Source organism: Drosophila simulans, chromosome 2R, assembly GCF_016746395.2.
Source record: "Drosophila simulans strain w501 chromosome 2R, Prin_Dsim_3.1, whole genome shotgun sequence".
Lineage (NCBI taxonomy): Eukaryota > Metazoa > Arthropoda > Insecta > Diptera > Drosophilidae > Drosophila > Drosophila simulans.
Window position 1 is genome coordinate 547,007 of NC_052521.2, and position 19,498 is coordinate 566,504.

The 19,498-nt window shown below is 41.5% G+C and overlaps 2 protein-coding genes across 3 annotated transcripts in view; one reads left to right on the forward strand and one right to left on the reverse strand.

Annotated features, from left to right (window-relative positions):
• The window catches only part of LOC27207025 (sarcoplasmic calcium-binding protein, beta chain), a 56,602-nt gene extending 49,919 nt beyond the window's left edge, over positions 1-6,683 (reverse strand). Inside the window, exons 1-2 of one of the 2 annotated variants that reach the window (XM_039291381.2) lie at positions 6,579-6,683; positions 6,355-6,451 (exon numbers count right to left, since the gene is read on the reverse strand). In XM_039291381.2, coding sequence (XP_039147315.1) covers positions 6,355-6,406 — 52 coding nt within the window. In that variant the 5' untranslated portion in view covers positions 6,407-6,451; positions 6,579-6,683. Of the gene's footprint in view, positions 1-6,354; positions 6,452-6,509; positions 6,523-6,578 lie in introns of those variants that run through there. The other variant, XM_039291382.2, reaches the window with a different exon arrangement.
• A 6,676-nt stretch (positions 6,684-13,359) lies between these two features.
• Positions 13,360-18,317, forward strand: LOC123327154. Its single transcript, XM_044922755.1, has 2 exons — positions 13,360-13,421; positions 13,697-18,317. Exons 1-2 carry the CDS (start codon positions 13,360-13,362, stop codon positions 18,315-18,317), a joined length of 4,683 nt encoding a protein of 1,560 aa, XP_044778690.1.
• The last annotated feature ends 1,181 nt before the right edge of the window (positions 18,318-19,498 follow it).

The following is a 19,498-nucleotide window of genomic DNA, read 5'->3' on the forward strand; positions in this document are numbered from 1 at the left end:
AATAAATTACTTCGAGTAATGTGTATTTTCGAGGCCCCAATTTCCGTCGAGCCGGGTGCTGAAGGGATTGCTTCATTTTACGTGATTGAAAATGGAGAACAATCTCTGTTGGGCCGAGACACAGCTATCGAGTTCAAAGTCCTCCGACTGGGAAGAAACATTAACCGGATTGAAGAAATAAAGCCTTTCCCGAAATGGAAAAACATTGAAGTAAGGCTCTCTATCGATTATGACGTAAAACCCGTTCAACAACCGGTGAGACGAATCCCGGCAGCGCTCGAGGACAAAGTCATGGAAAAACTGGGGGAAGCCCTGAGTCGAGATATAATTGAACCAGTCAAGGGCCCGAGTGCTTGGATATCTCCCATCGTGCTTGCGTTTAAGGAGAACGGGGACATCCGCTTATGTGTCGGCATGCGACTGGCAAACAAAGCTATCCTACGGGAAAACTATCCATTACCAACTTTCGATTGCTTTATGACCAGACTCAAAGAGGCGAAATTCTTCGCACGCCTAGACCTCAAGGACGCCTATCACCAAGTGGCCCTTGATGAATCGAGCCGGGAGATAACAACGTTCATAACACCAAGGGGACTTTTCCGCTATAAGCGTTTGATGTTTGGAGTTAATTCTGCTCCCGAAATTTTTCAACGCCTTCTGGAGCAGATGTTATCTGCGGTACCTAACGCCATGAACTTCATCGATGACGTAATCATTTTTGGCGCAACTGACCTCAAAATCGACAGCGCCGTAAAAGAAGTATGCGAGATATTCCAGGAAAATAATGTCCTACTGAATAAAGAGAAATGCATCTGGAAGACAGGGAAACTAAAATTCCTCGGACATATTTTATCCGACAAGGGAACATAAGTCGACCCAGAGAAAATTGACGTCATCCGATCTTTCAGAGACCCGAAGAACAAAGAGGAAACACGGAGCTTCCTCGGTTTGGTAACCTACGTCGGGAAGTTAATTCCGGACCTTGCAAGTCACACAGATCCTCTAAGAAAACTGCTGAAAACTGAAAACAAATTCACCTGGGGCGAAGCCGAGAAAAATGCTTTCAACAACCTTAAGAATCTCCTATCCAAGGTACCCAAACTATCATATTTCGATCCAAGTCATCGAACTCGGGTGATTGCGGACGCTAGCCCGGTTGCCCTTGGGGCTGTGTTATTGCAATTCAAAGTCGACAACGAACCATTAATAATTACCTTTGCTAGCAAGGCCCTGTCGGAGGTGGAGAAACGCTACTCCCAAACGGAAAAGGAGAGCCTAGCACTGGTTTGGGCAGTGGAGAAATTTTATTACTTTCTGGCAGGCCTGCACTTCGAACTCGTAACCGATCACAAACCCTTGGAAGCCATTTTCAAACCAACATCCAAGCCCCCGGCCCGCATTGAAAGGTGGCTGCTGCGACTCCAGGCATATACGTTCACCGTTATCTATAAATCCGAAAGAGACAACATATCAGATGCGTTGTCTCGTCTCTGCCAACTACCTACGGTAGAACCAATCGATCTCAGGACGGAATACAGCATCCTACGCGTCGTACAGAGCTCCATCCCAAAATCTATGACAATCTCGGAAATAGCAGAATCTTCCAAGAGGGATGAAGAGATTATGGACGCAATCAGTTGCCTAGAGAACGACTCCTGAAAGCCTGATAGTTCAGTGAGCTTCTATCCATTTCGTAACGAGCTGTCAGCGGTTGGCTCGCTCCTTTGGAGGGGAAACCGCGTAGTCGTGCCAAGATCTCTAAGAATGAAAATACTGGAGTGAGCCCACGAAGGTCATCCCGGCGAGACAGCAATGAAACGCCGCCTGCGGTCCAAAGTATGGTGGCCACAAATAGACCGAGAGGCAGAAAAGTTTGTCAAAGCTTGCAGAGATTGTTGCCTGGTATCGCAAGACATCCGGACACCCCCTATGGATAGAAATCCTTTTTCCACTGGCCCGTGGATTTGGGTAGCGTCGGATTTGCTAGGTCCGTTACCTAACAATGAATATGTTCTAGTCTTTATTGACTATTTCTCACGATATATGGAGCATAAGTTTCTTAAAACCATATCTTCAACGACCCTGATAGAGGCAATGAAAGAAATCTTTTGTAGACTGGGATATCCTGAGTACCTACGAACTGATAATGGACGCCAGTATGTTAGCGAGGAGTTTCCTAACTACTGCAAAGCGTGCGGCATTGAACAGGTTAAGACCCCACCGTATTGGCCGCAAGCAAACGGGGAGGTTGAGAACATGAACAGAGACCTTGTGAAACGTCTAAAAATAGCATACGCAAATGGGAAAAACTACAAAAAGGAAATCCAAAAGTTTATTTTGATGTACAATGTAACCCCACATGGAACAACAGGGTCAGCGCCCACAAAGCTAATGTTCAGCAGAGTCATCCGTGACAAAATACCAGGCATTGGGGATATCTACGAGAAAACCTTAGACTCTGGGGAAAGAGATAAAGACATTATTGAAAAATATAAGTGAAACCAGGCAGCCGACAAAAGAAGAGGGGCAAAGGAAGTCGATATAGAAGTGGGCGACAAGGTACTTTTGAAAAACGTAGTGTTCCCAAACAAACTTACATCAAACTTCGACAAGACGGAATTTACGGTGTTAGAACGACACAATAACATTGTGGTGATCGAAGGGGGTGGTAGAAAACTAACAAGAAATGCCTCACATCTTAAGAAAGTCCCGGCTAGCCAGACGTATCCAGCCTCCTGCCCAACGCCGCAATCAGATGCCAGCCTACCGGAATCAACACCAACTTCGGAGGTCGCAGTACTTCAGCCCACAGAAGGAGGCCTCGGGATCCAGCCACCCCTGCCGCCATTAAAGCTAAAACTCGTCAATAAAGGAGGGATGTGGCGACCGGCATGGCCAACAACCAAGCATCGAGAGAGCAGCGACGGGACAGGCGCTAACGATCGCCCAGCGTCGGAGTGAGAGAAGGGATTATTCTGGTGCGAACTGCGAAGCGGCGTGGGTGTGCGAATATCATTTATCCAAATAAACGAACTCAATACAAGCTATAAATCCTAACGTGTATTACTGTGATTAAGCGGGTCATTACACTGACTCAAAACTAGAATTGCCTATTCCGGTGACACAAGCTGGCGAGATTTTGTTCTCTTAAGTTGAAGCTGATTTGCGAATCGGAATGTTATAAGGTGCAGTTAAGATCAAGAGAATAGAAGTCCAGCCAGTTAGCATAGCATATAGCAAATTTTGAAAGCTGAAGAGGGGAAGCGGCGGTGACCTACGCCGGAGTGAAAGCTGTTGATGGCCACAATCATACGGAGAAATACCGTCACCAAAAGTTGAATTGGAGTTGAGTTGCGAGATCCGCTTTTAAATCTCCCCCCGAACAGAGGAGTTACGATTTACGAGAATGTCATTTAGTTTCTCATTCAAATTACTTTCAATTTCCTCAAAATCTAGTTCTTCGAGCTCGTTGAGAATTTTTCTAAATGTTTGCTAACGCTTATCGATCAGCTCCAACCACACATAAAGAACGGACTAATCAAATGAAATTATTGCAGAACTTGATATATACCTGATATACCTGATATACTCGATTATAAATGATTATAAATGTCACCCTGATCGAATATCGGTAACTTTTCCAGAATTTTCTCGAAATTCGGTTCAAGCGGGAATATGAGCGCAAAGAAGAATTGGCGTAAGCTTCCGTTATATGGCTATGTACGCGCACGAATATAAATGTTAATTTACATATATGCAATCTTGCATAACCAACGGAGTTACTTTCAGTGTTTTCTGCCTTTAATTAGTCTGATTATTTAAGACCAAAATTGTTGTTCAACAACGCACTCAGCAACAATAGCGAATTAATTAAAGTTAATTAATGATTTAATCAGCTGTGCAAGATTTGCATAATTTATTCTTTACGCACAAATCACATCGGGGTAAACAAATGTTGTTTTTTTATTAGTGTTTTTAAGCAATGAAGACGTCTCTTTATTAGGTTTACTTAGAGATTTCAAACGATATGTTTATAATGGTTTTAGCGAACGAGATTTTGAATCAAGACAACGAAAGCGAATAATGAGCGACTTAAGTGCACAGCGAACAGCAGAACGCTGAACCAAAAGTGTATGTGCTACAATGCAAAAGAAAGAGCGAGAGAGGGAAGAGCTTAGATGCTCACGCAGCTGAACTGCATAGATAATGATAATATTGCTGCACATATAAGGTGCAGTAAAGTTTGATGGTGTGTACAAAGTTAGCATGTAAATAAAAAACAATATTAGGAATAGCAGGCGGCTGCCTGGCCCGATAGTCTTCGTGTACACGTTTTTGATTACATGTATTTTTTTAGGGTTTCATGAATTCATAATTTGATCGATAAAGTTATAATTTTTCTAGGATAGATATTGGCGAACAAAATTAATAAAAGAAATGAAATGTTGTTCATAAGAGGCGGCGTGGCAGTTTTGTGCTGTTTGTGGGCTTAAGAGTGGGCGTGGCCAACAATTTTTTGGCAACTCTATAGAAATTTAGAAGACTAATAAAAATTTGGAAAAATATTAACACACTTATTGAAATTGTGGGGGTCGCACTTTTGTGCGGCTTGTGGGCGTTAGAGTGCGCGTGGAAACATAAGCCAACAAACCTGCGCTGCCTCCTTGTCTCTAGAATAGTTCCTGATATCTCGACGTTCATACGGACAGACGGATCGACTCGGCTTTTGATCATGATCAAGAATATAAATACTTTATATAGTCGGAAACACTACCTTCTGCCTGTTACATACTTCTCAACGAATTTAGTATACCCTTTTACCAAAGACATTACAATAACAAGATGCGTAACGGCCATACATTGGTTTTGCACTATGCAGCCACTTATTTGGTGACTGCCAAAATTGCTCTCTGTCCGTTCGCTTACGCTGAGAGCGTAAGAAATCTAAAAATAGAATTTTCTTGCTTGTGTGGGTAAAACCAATAGGGTTCTTCCCACCCAAAATTGCGCGCTTTTTAAAAATATCAAATTGGAATTTAACAACATAATTCAACTGAATCTTATTTGAATTTTAATTAATAAAAATGGGTCGCATATGTACAGTATTATTAAGTCAAATGATTTAATTAATATACTTAATAATTAAAGCAAATCCAATAGAAATTATTATAGCTACTGTAATTTAAAACATAAATTTTCCCAAAAGCAGTCATTACATTGTGAAAAATATTTCATAAAAATAATATGTAGTGAAAAATACAAAATTTATAAAATATATATAAAAAAATGAAAACGTTTGTTTGCAAAAGTCATATCTTGAGGCAGTAAAGTCATTTTTAAAGTTTATTTTGTGATTTTATGTACATCGTTTCGACTATTACTATTTCTAAGCTACATTTAAATAATAATATCGTTAAGGCAATGAAAGACAAAAAAATTGTACATAAAGATATTATAGATTTAAAGTCTAAGAACTAGTAATGTGAAGGGCATATTTTGTCAAATTTACCAGGCATACCTTTACCATAATAATATCGTTATGTGTGCAGTTGTCGGCTGTCACTCTAGAGGAGCCAGCCCGACAAAATTGAGTGCACAAAATTGAATGGCGTTACGTATCTTGTTATTCTAATGTATTTGCCTTAACCTTATATAAGTCTTGCATGCCGGCTGCATTGACCACTTCACACGAAATAATTTGAGAGTGGTCCGCTTGGCCTAACATGACAGTTATCCATGTGACCTCATAATAATAATAATCCTTAACGGATTATAAGAATACATAAATATGGCACAACATTTAAGTTGCCCGATTTGCGATTGTTACATAAATTCGATCCGCAGCAATGGTAAATGTTATTTTTATTATATTTCGCAATTTGTGCTTTTTCAAACTGGAAAAATCCTATCCGATTACCCTAATTATAAAAACATATGTATATCTAATCAGAACCCATCGTGTATTTTGGTTAATTAATTTTGAAGCAGTTCCTAATGAGCTATATGATATTCGTCCCATATTTGATAAAATTAAAATAAAATTTATATATTGTTAAGAGGCAGACTATAGCAAGATATTTCAATTTTTTGTATTTTTCCTATGTCGTTATTATAATATATTCATAGGATTTCGATAAGCAAAATTAAGATTTCAACATGTTAATTGAAATTGTATTATTTATCATATAGTCGCCACTGGATAGTTCCGAAGATATGTATAATAATGCGTGTAATTGCTTTATGTGTTCAATGCAAAGGACTATAAACTTAAATTTTTTGTATAAAACATACTTATGTTTTAAGGAATTTTAGTTCACTAAGGGATGCGTTTATCCCAAGCCCTTTTCTACTCACCATACATATACCGAACGACAAAATCGACACGGTTATCCCAGGAATAAGCCATTATGACGGAATTTGTTTGGAGCTTATCCTCATAAAATTTATATGGCTAGAAATATATACATACCATTACTATCTGAACTAATAAATGTCTATAAATAAATTACATTTTTTTGGTATCTATAAATAGTAATTTAATGTATAGAGATCTTGAATAGTAAATATGAGCTCCTTACCTTCGGAATAGCTTACTTCAGACTAACTAAATTTGCTAAACCTTTTGCCAAAAGTCGTACACTTTGGCAACATTATGTATATGGTATGTATCTAAACATTATACAGACAAACGTGTATTGTATAGAAAGTGCATAAGTATATATTTGTTCCCTTTCAAAAGGTAGTTTATTTTTAATTAAGAGTTTTCATTGTACTAATGGTAATTATTATGTTAAGTAATCTATAATACTGTTTTTAAATCACAATCAATAACAATCCAGTTTTCTACTACCAAATATTTAGACTACCTGTTACGATGTTATTCATGAAAGTCCCCAGATAGATTAGGCTCTAATTAACTATTTTAAAAGGTATAAAATACTTATTAAATGAACAATTCACCTATATTTAATTTTGTATTTGAACACTAATAGTAAAATATATTTAAAATTATTTTATCATTTAAAAGGAATGTTAATTAATTGACATGATTATTAATAGAAATATATTTACTATTTTCACTAGCTTACACACAGGTATATTCACAAGTATATATTTATAGTACATGCATAACCTATTATAAAGCACACATTTTATAAAACTCACAATTCTTATTTTCGGTTTTATTTACATATACATATACATACATAGATAGGAAATACAATATTCAACATTTAAATGTACAATTTTAAGGCGTAATGCCGTTGTGATCGGAGGTCTATAGTTGTCGATTGCTGTTAAGTAATAATATTATATATATATAAATATATGTATGTTTTCTATGCCCGATACACGTAGAGTAAAATAAGATTCGTTGATTCTACGAGAGAATGCTATAGTCGAGCTCCCCGATTATCAGATACCCGTAACTCAGCTAGTGTGAATGCGAACGCGAAATTGCAACATTTTCTGGGATATTGATTGATATTGGGGAATCCAATGAGAAAATAATAACAAATTGTTCAAAAGTGTGGGCGGGACCGGTTCGTTGGCTTTAGGGAGTTAGAGTGGGCATGGCAAAATATTGTTTGGCAAATCGATATAAATATACACGCTTAATTACAATTTGAAAAATGTCAAAAAATTTTTTAAATTATGGGCGTGACCGGTTTGGCGGCTTTAGGGCGTGGCAATCATTTTTTTGTCAAATAGATACAAATTAGTATTGTAACTAATAAGAAAGTGAAAAAAAATATTAACACATTTTTCTAAAGTGTGGGCGTGGCAGTTATGTGTGGTTTGTGGGCGTTAGAGTGGGCGTGGCATGGGTCAAAAAACTTGCGCTGCGTCTTGTCTCTAGAATCTGTATTCTGAATCTCAACCTTCGAGCTTTTATAGGTTCCGAGATCTCGACGTTCATACGGACAGACGGACATGGCTAGATCAACTCGGCTATTGATCATCATCAAGAATATATATACTTAAATTAGTCTGAAACGCTTCCTTCTGCCTGTTATACACTTTTCAACGAATCTAGTATACCCTTTTACTCTACGAGTAACGGGTGTAAAAAATGTTGGACTTTAAATTGAAGTGAGAACAATGTCTTTATTTATGGTAATCCAATTAGCAACTGAACTACTAGGCAAATAGGCATACTAGGTAATAGGCAAAGATGAACTGCAATCTTGAATCACAAGCGCTGGTGGGAGCGGAAACAATTGCCAAACACATTCTGGGAACTCTGCTTGGTAGCTCGGCGTGTGCAGGAAATTACGCTGGCGCTGAGCTTGAATATTGGGTCTCGTTATTCTATTACATTCTGTTGTAGACCAATGTTGACATTATTGTTGTTAACTCTTCCCACTCTAATTTATGCTTGTCCAAGAATTCTCTAGAAGTAACGAATGTTGTTGAACTGAGGTAGCTGATGTTAACTTTTGTTTTCATTCCCGGCATAGGTCCAAGCTGCAAGGTTATGCTTCTTTTCCTTTGACTATAGGTATGAAGGCCCAGGATGATAATCAGAGTAATACCGAAGAGCGTCAGCAGGGTTATGCGGTTGGCCATTAAATGGGTTTTTATGTGCCTTTTATGTATATGCAACGCTTCAAGAGATATAACCAAAGTCTTTCTTTTTCCTCAGCTGTAAATTGTACATGAGGCGACCTAGGAGACAGGGCTGCCGGTTCCAAGTTGGTGAAACGTTGTTGTCGGTTATCATCGAGTCGTTTCATAGCTGAACAAGGTAAGTGAAGCTTCTATGTGAAGCTCTGTGAGGATCTAGGATATGATTCCATCGTAATCGGTTAATATGATGATTCCGTCGTCGACTTCTTCTATTCTGGATAAGTTGTCGGTTGTTGCTAAAACTACACAGATCTTTCTTTCCCAGAACTAACTTTGAAATGCAATTAAAATTTTTTATATTAAGAGTTGTTTTCTTTGGGGAATACTATAGGTAAGATTTTCGAAAACAAAGATTTGATAAAAGTCTAAGTGTATAGTTGTGTTGTTTTTAACTATTGGTTTTACAATTATATCATGGTATTGTGTTTCTTCTAAGCTTGGGACTTTTACGATGCACTAATGTGTTGTTATATTATGTAGAATAGAGACTTCGGAAAACTCCATAGCTTCTTTCATCACTAGTAATGGCATGTTGGTTCTTTTAAATATTCTTTCTATTTCAATTAATTCATCTGAAAACGTTTAGTCGCGCCCACTGGATGGCATTACTAATGTGAATAATTTCTTCTTTTAGGAGTCGTCTAATCTGGTTATGTAAACTACGAACAATTTCTAAACGAACGGAACTGGTCTTTTGTATAGAAATTGCTAAAGCATTAGATACTGTAGTAGATACTTCTGTCTTGTAATTGTTTGTTAACAAGGACTTATTTGTTATTGTTGTCTATGAGCTCTGCTCTATTATGATTAGGTCATCCTGATCTGGAGATTCAAGGACCTAGTTTTCAGAGTATTGGGAAAGGCTATACAATTTTGGAAATGTGTGCATAGTTGTGATTATCTCACGGTGAAGGGTATCGTTTAATGGACTACGTTAAAGACTATATTCAGTGTGCTTATGTAAAATGTCTAGGGCAGTTCGGATTTGGTCGATGTCGATGAGGTGTACCGGCTAAGTCGTTGAAGTATGCAACTTCCCTATACCCCTGGGCATTATTAGTACCTGTGCGTTCTATTAGTTCGTTAAGTTCATCGTTCGCCCGGCGTCGTGTGCAGTCTATAGTAATATCCTGCAAAAAAATGTTATCTTTTGATATGGCTCTCTGTGCCCCCTTTTTTGAGGCATCTCATTATTTCGGAAAGTGTCGAATAGAAGCGTTAACTGTTTTTTTGGTGGGGCAGTATGAACCACTATCTGTGACATCTCCAGCATGAACTTCATTTATTGGGAATTGAAAGCTTTCTCGTTATCCATAATGATATATTTCGGGACTACGAAGAAAAAAAAGGGGTTATGATATATTCGGTGAGTTTAGAATATATTATTCTCGTTTGCGATACTTTGGAAAATGTATCTATGGCTGTGAGGAATAAGTGTCTTTCACTTGACAATGTGCAATATGTGATCTGGGTAATCTAGAATAGGAGTTTCATTAAATTTCTGACTTTGGGTGGTGGGTGTCGTTAGATTGTCTGTATTTTTCCACAATATCTCATGTGGGTGCCGTTTATTACCGACGGGTTGAGATGTTTCTTTAGGTTTATTATATTGTCTGTAGTATATTCCGGACGGTAGATTTCATGATTATGGTTGGAAATGGAATAGTAAACCTGAAGTCGGATCCGTCTGTTTGTAAAAGAATTTTTGATTTTAAAATGGTGTTTCAACATGAACATTAACAGATCATGGCAAGAACTTTCAGCGTTACGGTTCGTAAGAGAAACAGAGTTAATCTGCTGAAAATCTGGAGAAATAAATAATGTGGAGAAACACTCATGCTTCATACTTTTTAGATGAGTGCACAGTGTTTCAAAGCTTTTAATATTCGTGCAGTGCAGTTTTACTCCAATAGAAATTTTTCTGATGGAGTAATCTTGAGTGTTGAGTAGATTGCACATATCATCCACTTGATCCTTTGATGTTGTGAGCACCGTAATTGGCGGGACAAAAGTCTTTTTTTTTTGCAGAAATTTCTGCATTACTGCCTTCGGTTTCAGTAGTATCATCCAGTGCTTGTAACGGAGAGTAATAATTGTTGTTGCTCTGGCGCTGCCCAGTGTCTATTTTCGTCACCTTTCTTATCAGTTTTGGCGACATAGTGTCGCCTGCACTTTTTGGTTGTTCTCTTAATTTTTTTTTTCTGCTCTTTTTCATACATTTTTTCCAAAGCCGATTTGTTTAAAGATGAACACGCGACCTATGAAAAACACGTCCGCCAGCCAAGCCGTATCAAAGCATTCGAAAATAAGAAGATATATCATTCAAGAAAGTGCCATTCTAATAAATGGAAATAATAATGTAACAGTTCTCACTTAGACTGGTCATAGTTACTATCATTTAACGGCACAACTACAATAAATAATATTTCATACACCAATTTGGAAAACAAAATACTTGAGTAAATAACCACTAACCACTTTAAGAATCTGAAAATATCAGATTATATAAAATTCAACAATTCAGAACTTACTCTTGACAACATTAAAATTTTAAGCCCATTTATTGAAATTTACAATTGGAAAATGTCAATTTAATTTATATAATTAATTTTAATAATTTTGTATTTGATTACTACATTAATAATAAAATTCGGATATAGGCTCCTACGGCAGATATAAGAATCATATTGTCATCTCGGTCCTACTTGTAAGCTGGCATTAAGCAATAAGAATCAGAAGCAATCACTCACACACGGAAAATAAGAAAATGAGAACGCGCTGGGCGCGGCATTCGGTGGCGAACATATCAACAGAAAGGTCATATAAAAGAAGTTTAATCAAAGCATCACGACTGTAGCACCGTTTACTCTCGTTTCTCTCAATGCTCTCACTATGCCATCTTCTTGTATTGCTCATAGCTTCTCGCTTCGTGCGCGCACTCTGCTTTCAGCCTTAATTTATGTCCAAATTATGACTAGCATCTCTTTCTGATCAGCCGCATAGCTCTCTTCGGCTTTATAAAGTGTTCTAGATAGAAATGGTATAGGGTGATCATCTTGCTATAGGAAATTTGAAGCATCTGTAGTTATGTGGAACTCCTTATTGAAATCTGGGTTCGTTTTATGCGCGTTGTGAGGAGTCTTAAAACTCCCTCAAATCTAGATGCAGGGGAGCGGCCTAGCAATAACAAAGTCGGCTTCGATGGAGGAAGACTCAAGGGCGGTAGTTAACTGTAGTTAATGGACCTTGGACCCCGGCAAAGCGCAGAGACCGTGAACTAACGGTACCGCGCTGGACCTTGGACTCGAGCCGGCCAAGGCACGGAGGTCGAACGGTAACGGTGCGGACTTTGGACATGCACAACGAGGACGCACTTTGGACATTGTACTCGAACGGGGCGTGCCCAAAAGGGGAAATAACGGGATCTCCGCGGCCTATAAGGGGACGGCACAAGTGCAGCTTGAGGCAGTCAGTCACAAGAGCAAACTGTGGAAGTGTCGGGCAGCAAGAGGGCCGCGGGAAACGGAAGGACGAGCAGTGCAAGTGAAGAGCAATCTTTGGAGTGGAAGAGTGTTTGAAAGGGTCAGTGGAGTCAGGGATCTGCAAAGGTGGTCCCAGGCCGAGCGTTGCCTCAAAGCGTCGACGATACACCCTGCCCCATAACATCCTAATCCCGTTCGGGCTGGCACGTCGTCCGTTGTCAAGAAAGCACAGGACAACGAAGACAAAAGCGTTGCAGGAGAAACGCCGCAGGAGCAACGCGATCATCAGAGTAGTCAGTCGTAAAGAAATTTGATGAAATCACTAGTGTCGGACGAGGTTCGGATCGCTGCCCTAACATTCCTTGTGTGGGTCAGTTTTTGGCTTGGGTCTGCTAACAATTATTATTATTATTATATCTTTTTATTATTATTATTATTATTATTATAATTATTGTTATTAATTTGTGTTTGGGAACGAGACACCCTGTATACGCGAACAAGTCACCCTTTATCTTTGTTTACATTATCATTTGTCTGCAGCTTCAGCGGAGCTTATCAGCGGAATCAATGTAAGCATCGCACCGCTGTAATTGTCCGCGAGCTTGCCCAGTACTTTTCCTAACTTCTAACTCCCTTCTAACTGTAACTTGTTAACGTCTTATGCTAGACTAATCGTATGGCGTGAGTACAGCCAAAGCTTAAGTTAGTCACAATTTTGATCTGCGAGAAAACGTACGCATCGGTGTCGAAATAGTTAATATTAAGTGTCTGAACTAAACCAATAAATTAAAATTAACAGTATCACTGGCGGTTTTATTTATAAACATAAAAATTGGTCCTTCGAGAGCCGGATAACCGGAACTGCGTTTCTTTCGGGCATTTGATTTTGATTATTGGCCTTTTGGCAAACGATGATCTATAGATTCCTACATCGTGTAGAATCGTTCCCTTCTTTCGACCACCATGCGGAGTGTGATTCAACAACGGGGCTTCTGCAAAATCCAAATTACTCGTGCGCATAATAATGCCTTAAAATTTGTTGATGACATTCAATTAGTGCAAACAATAGTTGTCCGCCTGGCGCAACTACAGGAAAATTATTTGCGGTTCGTACGGCTCTCGGAAGAGCTGTATGCATTTAAATCGGAAGCCGATTGGGAGAACCCTGACGAGGATTTTGACGCATATGAGGACAAACATTATGCTACACACGCTATTCTCAGCAATACTTTGGAGGAGTTGAGACGGGATGTCACCTCAAACAGTATTGATGCCACAGTTCAAGCCGCAGACACATCCCAGAGAAGTCATGTCGATTTTCAGTTCGAGCGAATTAAACTTCCGACTTTTTCTGGAAATTATGAGGATTGGAAACATTTTTCGGACATGTTTATTTTATCGATTGCTTCCAATTCGAGCCTGACGGATTGCCAACGATTTCATTATTTAAAATCGTACCGTGCCGGAGACGCGCTTGCATTAGTTAAACATATTCCAGTTACTAATGACAACTATCGGGAAGCATGGGATCGGCTGGAACAGCGATATAACAAACAATCGCTAATTATTCGATCGTTCTTAAACAGTTTCATGAGCCTTCCGAGTGCTATAAATTCAAATATCGGCACAGTGCGGAAAATTGCCGATGGCGCAGACGAAGTTATTCGTGGTCTACGAGCTCTTAATTGCGAAGAGAGGGATCCCTGGCTAATTTTCATTTTACTTTCAAAATTAGATAGCGATACCCGCCAAGCCTGGGCTCAGTGCGCAGAATCCGAGGAAAAGGGTGTGACCATCAACCGATTCTTGAAATTTCTCACAGCACGCTGCGATACGTTGGAGGCTTTTCAATTAACTCGATCAACCCAAGCTCGACGCGCAGCTACCACGCACCACGCAGACACGCATCCAAGACGGGAAGAGCCGAAGTGCACATCGTGCCAGCAGAATCACCAACTGTTTAAGTGTCCTCAATTCATCGCACTCGACATTGCATCTCGCCGAGACTTCCTCAAATCAAGAAAGCTCTGTTTCAATTGCCTCAGCCCGGCTCATATGGTGGGCAACTGTACATCGAGGCATACTTGTCGGATCTGCCGCCGCAAGCATCATACTTTGGTTCATGGCTCGTCGCAGCCAATTCAAAATGGCAACAACATTGACACAGCAAGTGTTGACAGCCGCGATCGACCAGCAGTCTCACATGCGGGATCTACAATTGGCCACAATCAACCGCTAGCTCGAGAAGGTCATCGCTTGGGACGCGAGACTCCCGCGGAAAACAACTTTACGCATCATACTCTGGAGAATATTCCGGCAGCTGGTTCTCAGACTCTGTTGCCAACCATCCTGGCTGACGTCATCGACGCCTGGGGAAACACTACAACCTGCAGGCTGCTCCTGGACACTGGATCTACAATAACCTTGGCATCGGAATCATTTGTTCAGCGAATAGGCGTGCGTCGAACGCACGCACGGATTTCTATTCTCGGTCTCGCCGCCAACAGCGCGGGCGTTACCCGAGGACGCGCACATATCAAGCTGCGCTCTCGTCATTCGGGCCAAACTGTCGAATTGGTCTCGTTCATTCTCACCTCGCTGACGTCATCACTTCCTGCCCAAGTTATTGACACCTCATCCTCTACGTGGAGGCAAATCTGCGAGCTTCCTTTGGCAGACCCAACGTTCTGCACACCTGGAGCAATCGATGTCATTGTTGGATCGGATCAACTTTGGTCTCTATACACAGGAGATCGGAAACACTTTGGTAACGACTTTCCTATCGCTCTCAATACTGTATTTGGTTGGATTCTTGCAGGCTCTTACTCTGCATTCGATGATCACCCTACTTCTGCGGTTACTCATCACGCGGACCTAGACACGATGGTTCGTTCATTCATGGAGATGGACAGCATTCAGCCTAACCAGGCTCTCCTGGACGCCAGCGATCCCACAGAGCGTCATTTTGCTGCCACACACAAGCGCTCGACGGACGGGGTGTACGTCGTCGAGTATCCCTTCAAGGAGAAGGCACCGCCTATTGATTCGACCTTGCCACAGGCCATCAATCGCTTCTTCTCGCTGGAACGCAAATTTCGTCGGTATCCAGAATTGAAGCAGCAGTACGAAGCTTTCCTGGACGACTACTTGCAACGTGGACATATGGAACAACTGACCTCGGCTCAGGTTGAGGAGTCCCCAGACACCTGCTTCTATTTGCCGCACCACGCTGTCATCAAACTGGACAGTCTGACTACCAAATGTCGTGTAGTTTTTGATGGATCAGGAAAGGACAGCTCTGGAGTATCGCTCAATGACAGACTACATATTGGTCCACCGATTCAACGCGATCTTTTTGGCGTTTGTCTACGCTTCCGGCAGCACCAATATGTTTTATGCGCAGATGTCGAAAAGATGTTTCGAGGCATTAAAGTCTTTAAGCCACACACCAATTTTCAGCGCATTGTTTGGCGCACGACTGAGAATGAACCTCTGCTTCATTTTCGCCTGCTGACGGTTACCTACGGATTGGCACCGTCACCATTTCTGGCTGTTCGAGTTCTAAAGCAACTTGCCGACGATCATGGCCATGAATACCCTGCAGCAGCTCACGCTCTTCTGCACGATGCCTATGTGGACGATATCCCTACAGGCGCCAACACATTCGAGGAGCTTATGATTCTCAAGGACGAGCTTATAGCCCTCTTGGATAAGGGAAAATTCAAGCTACGCAAATGGAGCTCTAATAGTTGGCGTCTTCTGAAATCATTACCAGAGGAAGATAGATGTTTTGAACCTATCCAGCTCCTCAACAAATCAGCTGCGGATTCACCTGTCAAAGTTCTTGGTATCCAATGGAACCCTGGGAAGGACGTTCTGTATCTCAACCTAAAGGGATGCGATGCGACCATTTCTCCGACGAAAAGAGAACTCTTGTCTCAGCTATCAAGAATTTATGATCCGCTTGGACTGGTAGCGCCGGTCACAGTTCTACTCAAGCTAATCTTCCAAGAAAGCTGGACAAGTGTCCTGCAGTGGGACGACCCCATACCTGAAAGTCTACGTACGCGCTGGAGAGCCTTAGTAGAGGATTTGCCAGCACTTACGCAATGCCAAGTACCACGGTATATTGCGTCACCATTTCGAGATGTTCAACTACACGGATTCGCCGACGCATCCTCGCACGCCTACGGTGCGGTAGTTTACGCTCGAGTTGCAGTTGGATGCAGCTTTCAAGTAACTCTGGTTGCCGCCAAAACACGGGTGGCCCCGATCAAGCCCGTATCAATTCCACGTTTGGAGCTAAACGCTGCGTTACTTCTATCTCGATTGCTTTCTATTGTCAAAACATCACTAACAATTCCTCTTTTCAGCACGAGCTGCTGGACAGATTCAGAAATTGTGCTACACTGGCTTTCAGCTCCCCCTCGACGGTGGAACACCTACGTCTGCAACCGAACTTCTGAGATATTGAGCGACTTTCCCCGTAGCTGCTGGAACCATGTTCGCACGGAAGACAATCCTGCTGATTGTGCTTCCCGAGGACTTCATCCGTCAAAGCTTCTGGAGCATCGACTGTGGTGGAAAGGGCCGTCCTGGCTGGCCACACCCACCTCTGAGTGGCCACCTTCTACAAGCAAGTTCAGCGTATCTTCAAGTTTCGATGTCAACACCGAAGAACGAGCCATAAAGCCCACGACTCTACATAACTTTCCTGATGAAAGTATACACGAGTTACTCATCCACAAATTCTCAACCTGGACGCGTCTTATAAGGGTATCTAGCTACTGTCATCACTTTATTCACACTCTTCGATCCCATCATAGGAACTCGGCACCATTCCTTACGTCTGAAGAGTTGCTGGACGCACAGCGCCGACTTATTCGACATGTGCAACAAAATTCCTTTGCCAGAGAATATGCGCAGCTAGAGAATCGACGCCAGCTTAACGCTAAATCGCATCTTATCCGGTTTTCTCCGTTTCTGGATGATTATGGAGTAATGCGAGTCGGTGGGAGAATCGAGCAATCTACACTCAACTACAACGCCAAGCACCCGATTCTGATACCTAAAGATACACCACTAGCTGGACTGGTTCGACATTTTCATGTCTCCTATCTGCACACTGGAGTTGATGCAACGTTCACCAATCTTCGTCAGCAGTACTGGATTCTGGGAGCCCGCAATCTCGTCAGAAAGGCAGGCTTCCAATGCAAATCCTGTTTTCTTCAACGAAAGGGCACAAGCAACCAGATCATGGGAGAGCTACCAATTCCTCGAGTTCAAGCTAGCCGCTGCTTTCAACACACAGGGCTGGACTACGCTGGACCGATCGCAATCAAGGAATCAAAGGGAAGAACTCCACGCATCGGAAAGGCATGGTTTTCTATTTTCGTGTGCCTTACTACAAAGTCACTTCACATCGAGGTTGTTAGTGAGCTAACTACACAGGCTTTCATCGCAGCCTTTCAACGATTCATTTCCCGCCGAGCGAAGCCTACTGACCTGTATTCGGACAATGGAACTACATTTCATGGAGGCAAGCAAACTTTGGATGACATGAGACGTCTGGCCATTCAACAAGCAAAAGATGAGGCACTAGCAGGATTCTTTGCCAATGAAGGGATTTCTTGGTACTTTATACCCCCGTCTGCTCCCCATTTTGGAGGGATGTGGGAAGCTGGAGTTCGCTCAATTAAACTCCATATGAAACGGATACTTGGATCAAAGGCTTTAACGTTTGAGGAGCTCTCTACTGTCCTGACCCAAATTGAAGCTATCCTGAATTCACGCCCGCTGTGCCCAACTGGGGATAATTCTTTGGATCCACTGACGCCTGCTCATTTTTTGACTGGATCTCCGTATACTGCATTGCCTGAACCCTGTCGTCTGGATATGCAAGTCAATCGATTGGAGAGGTGGAATCAGCTGCAAGCCATGGTTCAAGGCTTTTGGAAAAGGTGGCATATGGAATACCTGACATCTCTTCATGAGCGGACAAAGTGGCATCTGGAAACCGAGAATCTGAAGATCGACACACTGGTAGTACTCAAGGAGCCCAATCTACCGCCCTCTAAATGGATTCTTGGCCGCATCACCGCAGTGCACGCAGGAATCGACAACAAGGTCCGAGTCGTTACAGTGAAGACTGCTCACGGATTATACAAACGCCCAATTGCCAAAATCGCTGTACTGCCTCTCTGCTGAACAACCGTTCAGGGGGGCCGGTATGTTTGGGAACGAGACACCCTGTATACGCGAACAAGTCACCCTTTATCTTTGTTTACATTCTCATTTGTCTGCAGCTTCAGCGGAGCTTATCAGCGGAATCAATGTAAGCATCGCACCGCTGTAATTGTCCGCGAGCTTGCCCAGTACTTTTCCTAACTTCTAACTCCCTTCTAACTGTAACTTGTTAACGTCTTATGCTAGACTAATCGTATGGCGTGAGTACAGCCAAAGCTTAAGTTAGTCACAATTTTGATCTGCGAGAAAACGTACGCATCGGTGTCGAAATAGTTAATATTAAGTGTCTGAACTTAACCAATAAATTAAAATTAACAGTAACACTGGCGGTTTTATTTATAAACAATATGATTATTATAATTAGTATTATTAATATGATTATTATTATTATTATTATTATTGCCGCGGATCGAACGGTGTAATCGATAGGCGTAGTCAGTATTTCCTGATAGTGATAGTATTTGGTGGATAAATGTGTCCGGGCACACTAATGGCCGCCATCGCAAGACGCGAAAAACTTAGCGTGCAAACGGGCAAACTGCGGTAAGATTTGATTAAGTTAATTTGTACTGAATAATCTTAAAGAACGATCATAGAATAAAACGAGCGAACTACTACTGCCGGAAAAGTCTTTCCTTTCTTCGGGATCCAAGGGGAAGGTTGCCGTTGAAGGCAACTCCACTCGAGCGACGACTTCTTTTATTTGCAGTCCGAGGGAGACTGCAAGGGCAACTTGCGCTGGAATGACTGCTTAGCCGGCCAGTGTCCGAAATTTCAAGTATTTGGCTTCTTGCTGAGCAACGATTAGACTCCGAGATTACAGAAATTGTTCACAAATTGGTGTCAGATGAGTTGGCCGAAAACCTGGCCAAAACGTATGATCTGCAAAAAGGCGTATTATATCGCAAGGTCCAAAGACTAGGTAGAACAATTTATTTATCACCCAGAGCTTCAGTAAACCAGGTGCACGAGTCAATAATGCATCTAGGATGACAGAAGACACTTGATAAAGTTGTGGTAGGATGAACACTCATAAGGCCCACTGTACCATGTAGTAGCATAGTCTTAGGTATGAAGCCCATAGTGGCAGAGAGAAGCATACGATCATATCCCCGTTAGGAATAAGAATATTATTGTTATCT

Coding starts and splice junctions, on each gene's coding strand:
- LOC123327154 (XM_044922755.1), top strand. CDS start 13,360: ATGTCACCTCAAACAGTATTGATGCCACAGTTCAAGCCGCAGACACAT. Junction 13,422..13,696: donor ACACATCCCAGAGAAGTCAT/GTCGATTTTCAG, acceptor GTTCTTAAACAG/TTTCATGAGCCTTCCGAGTG.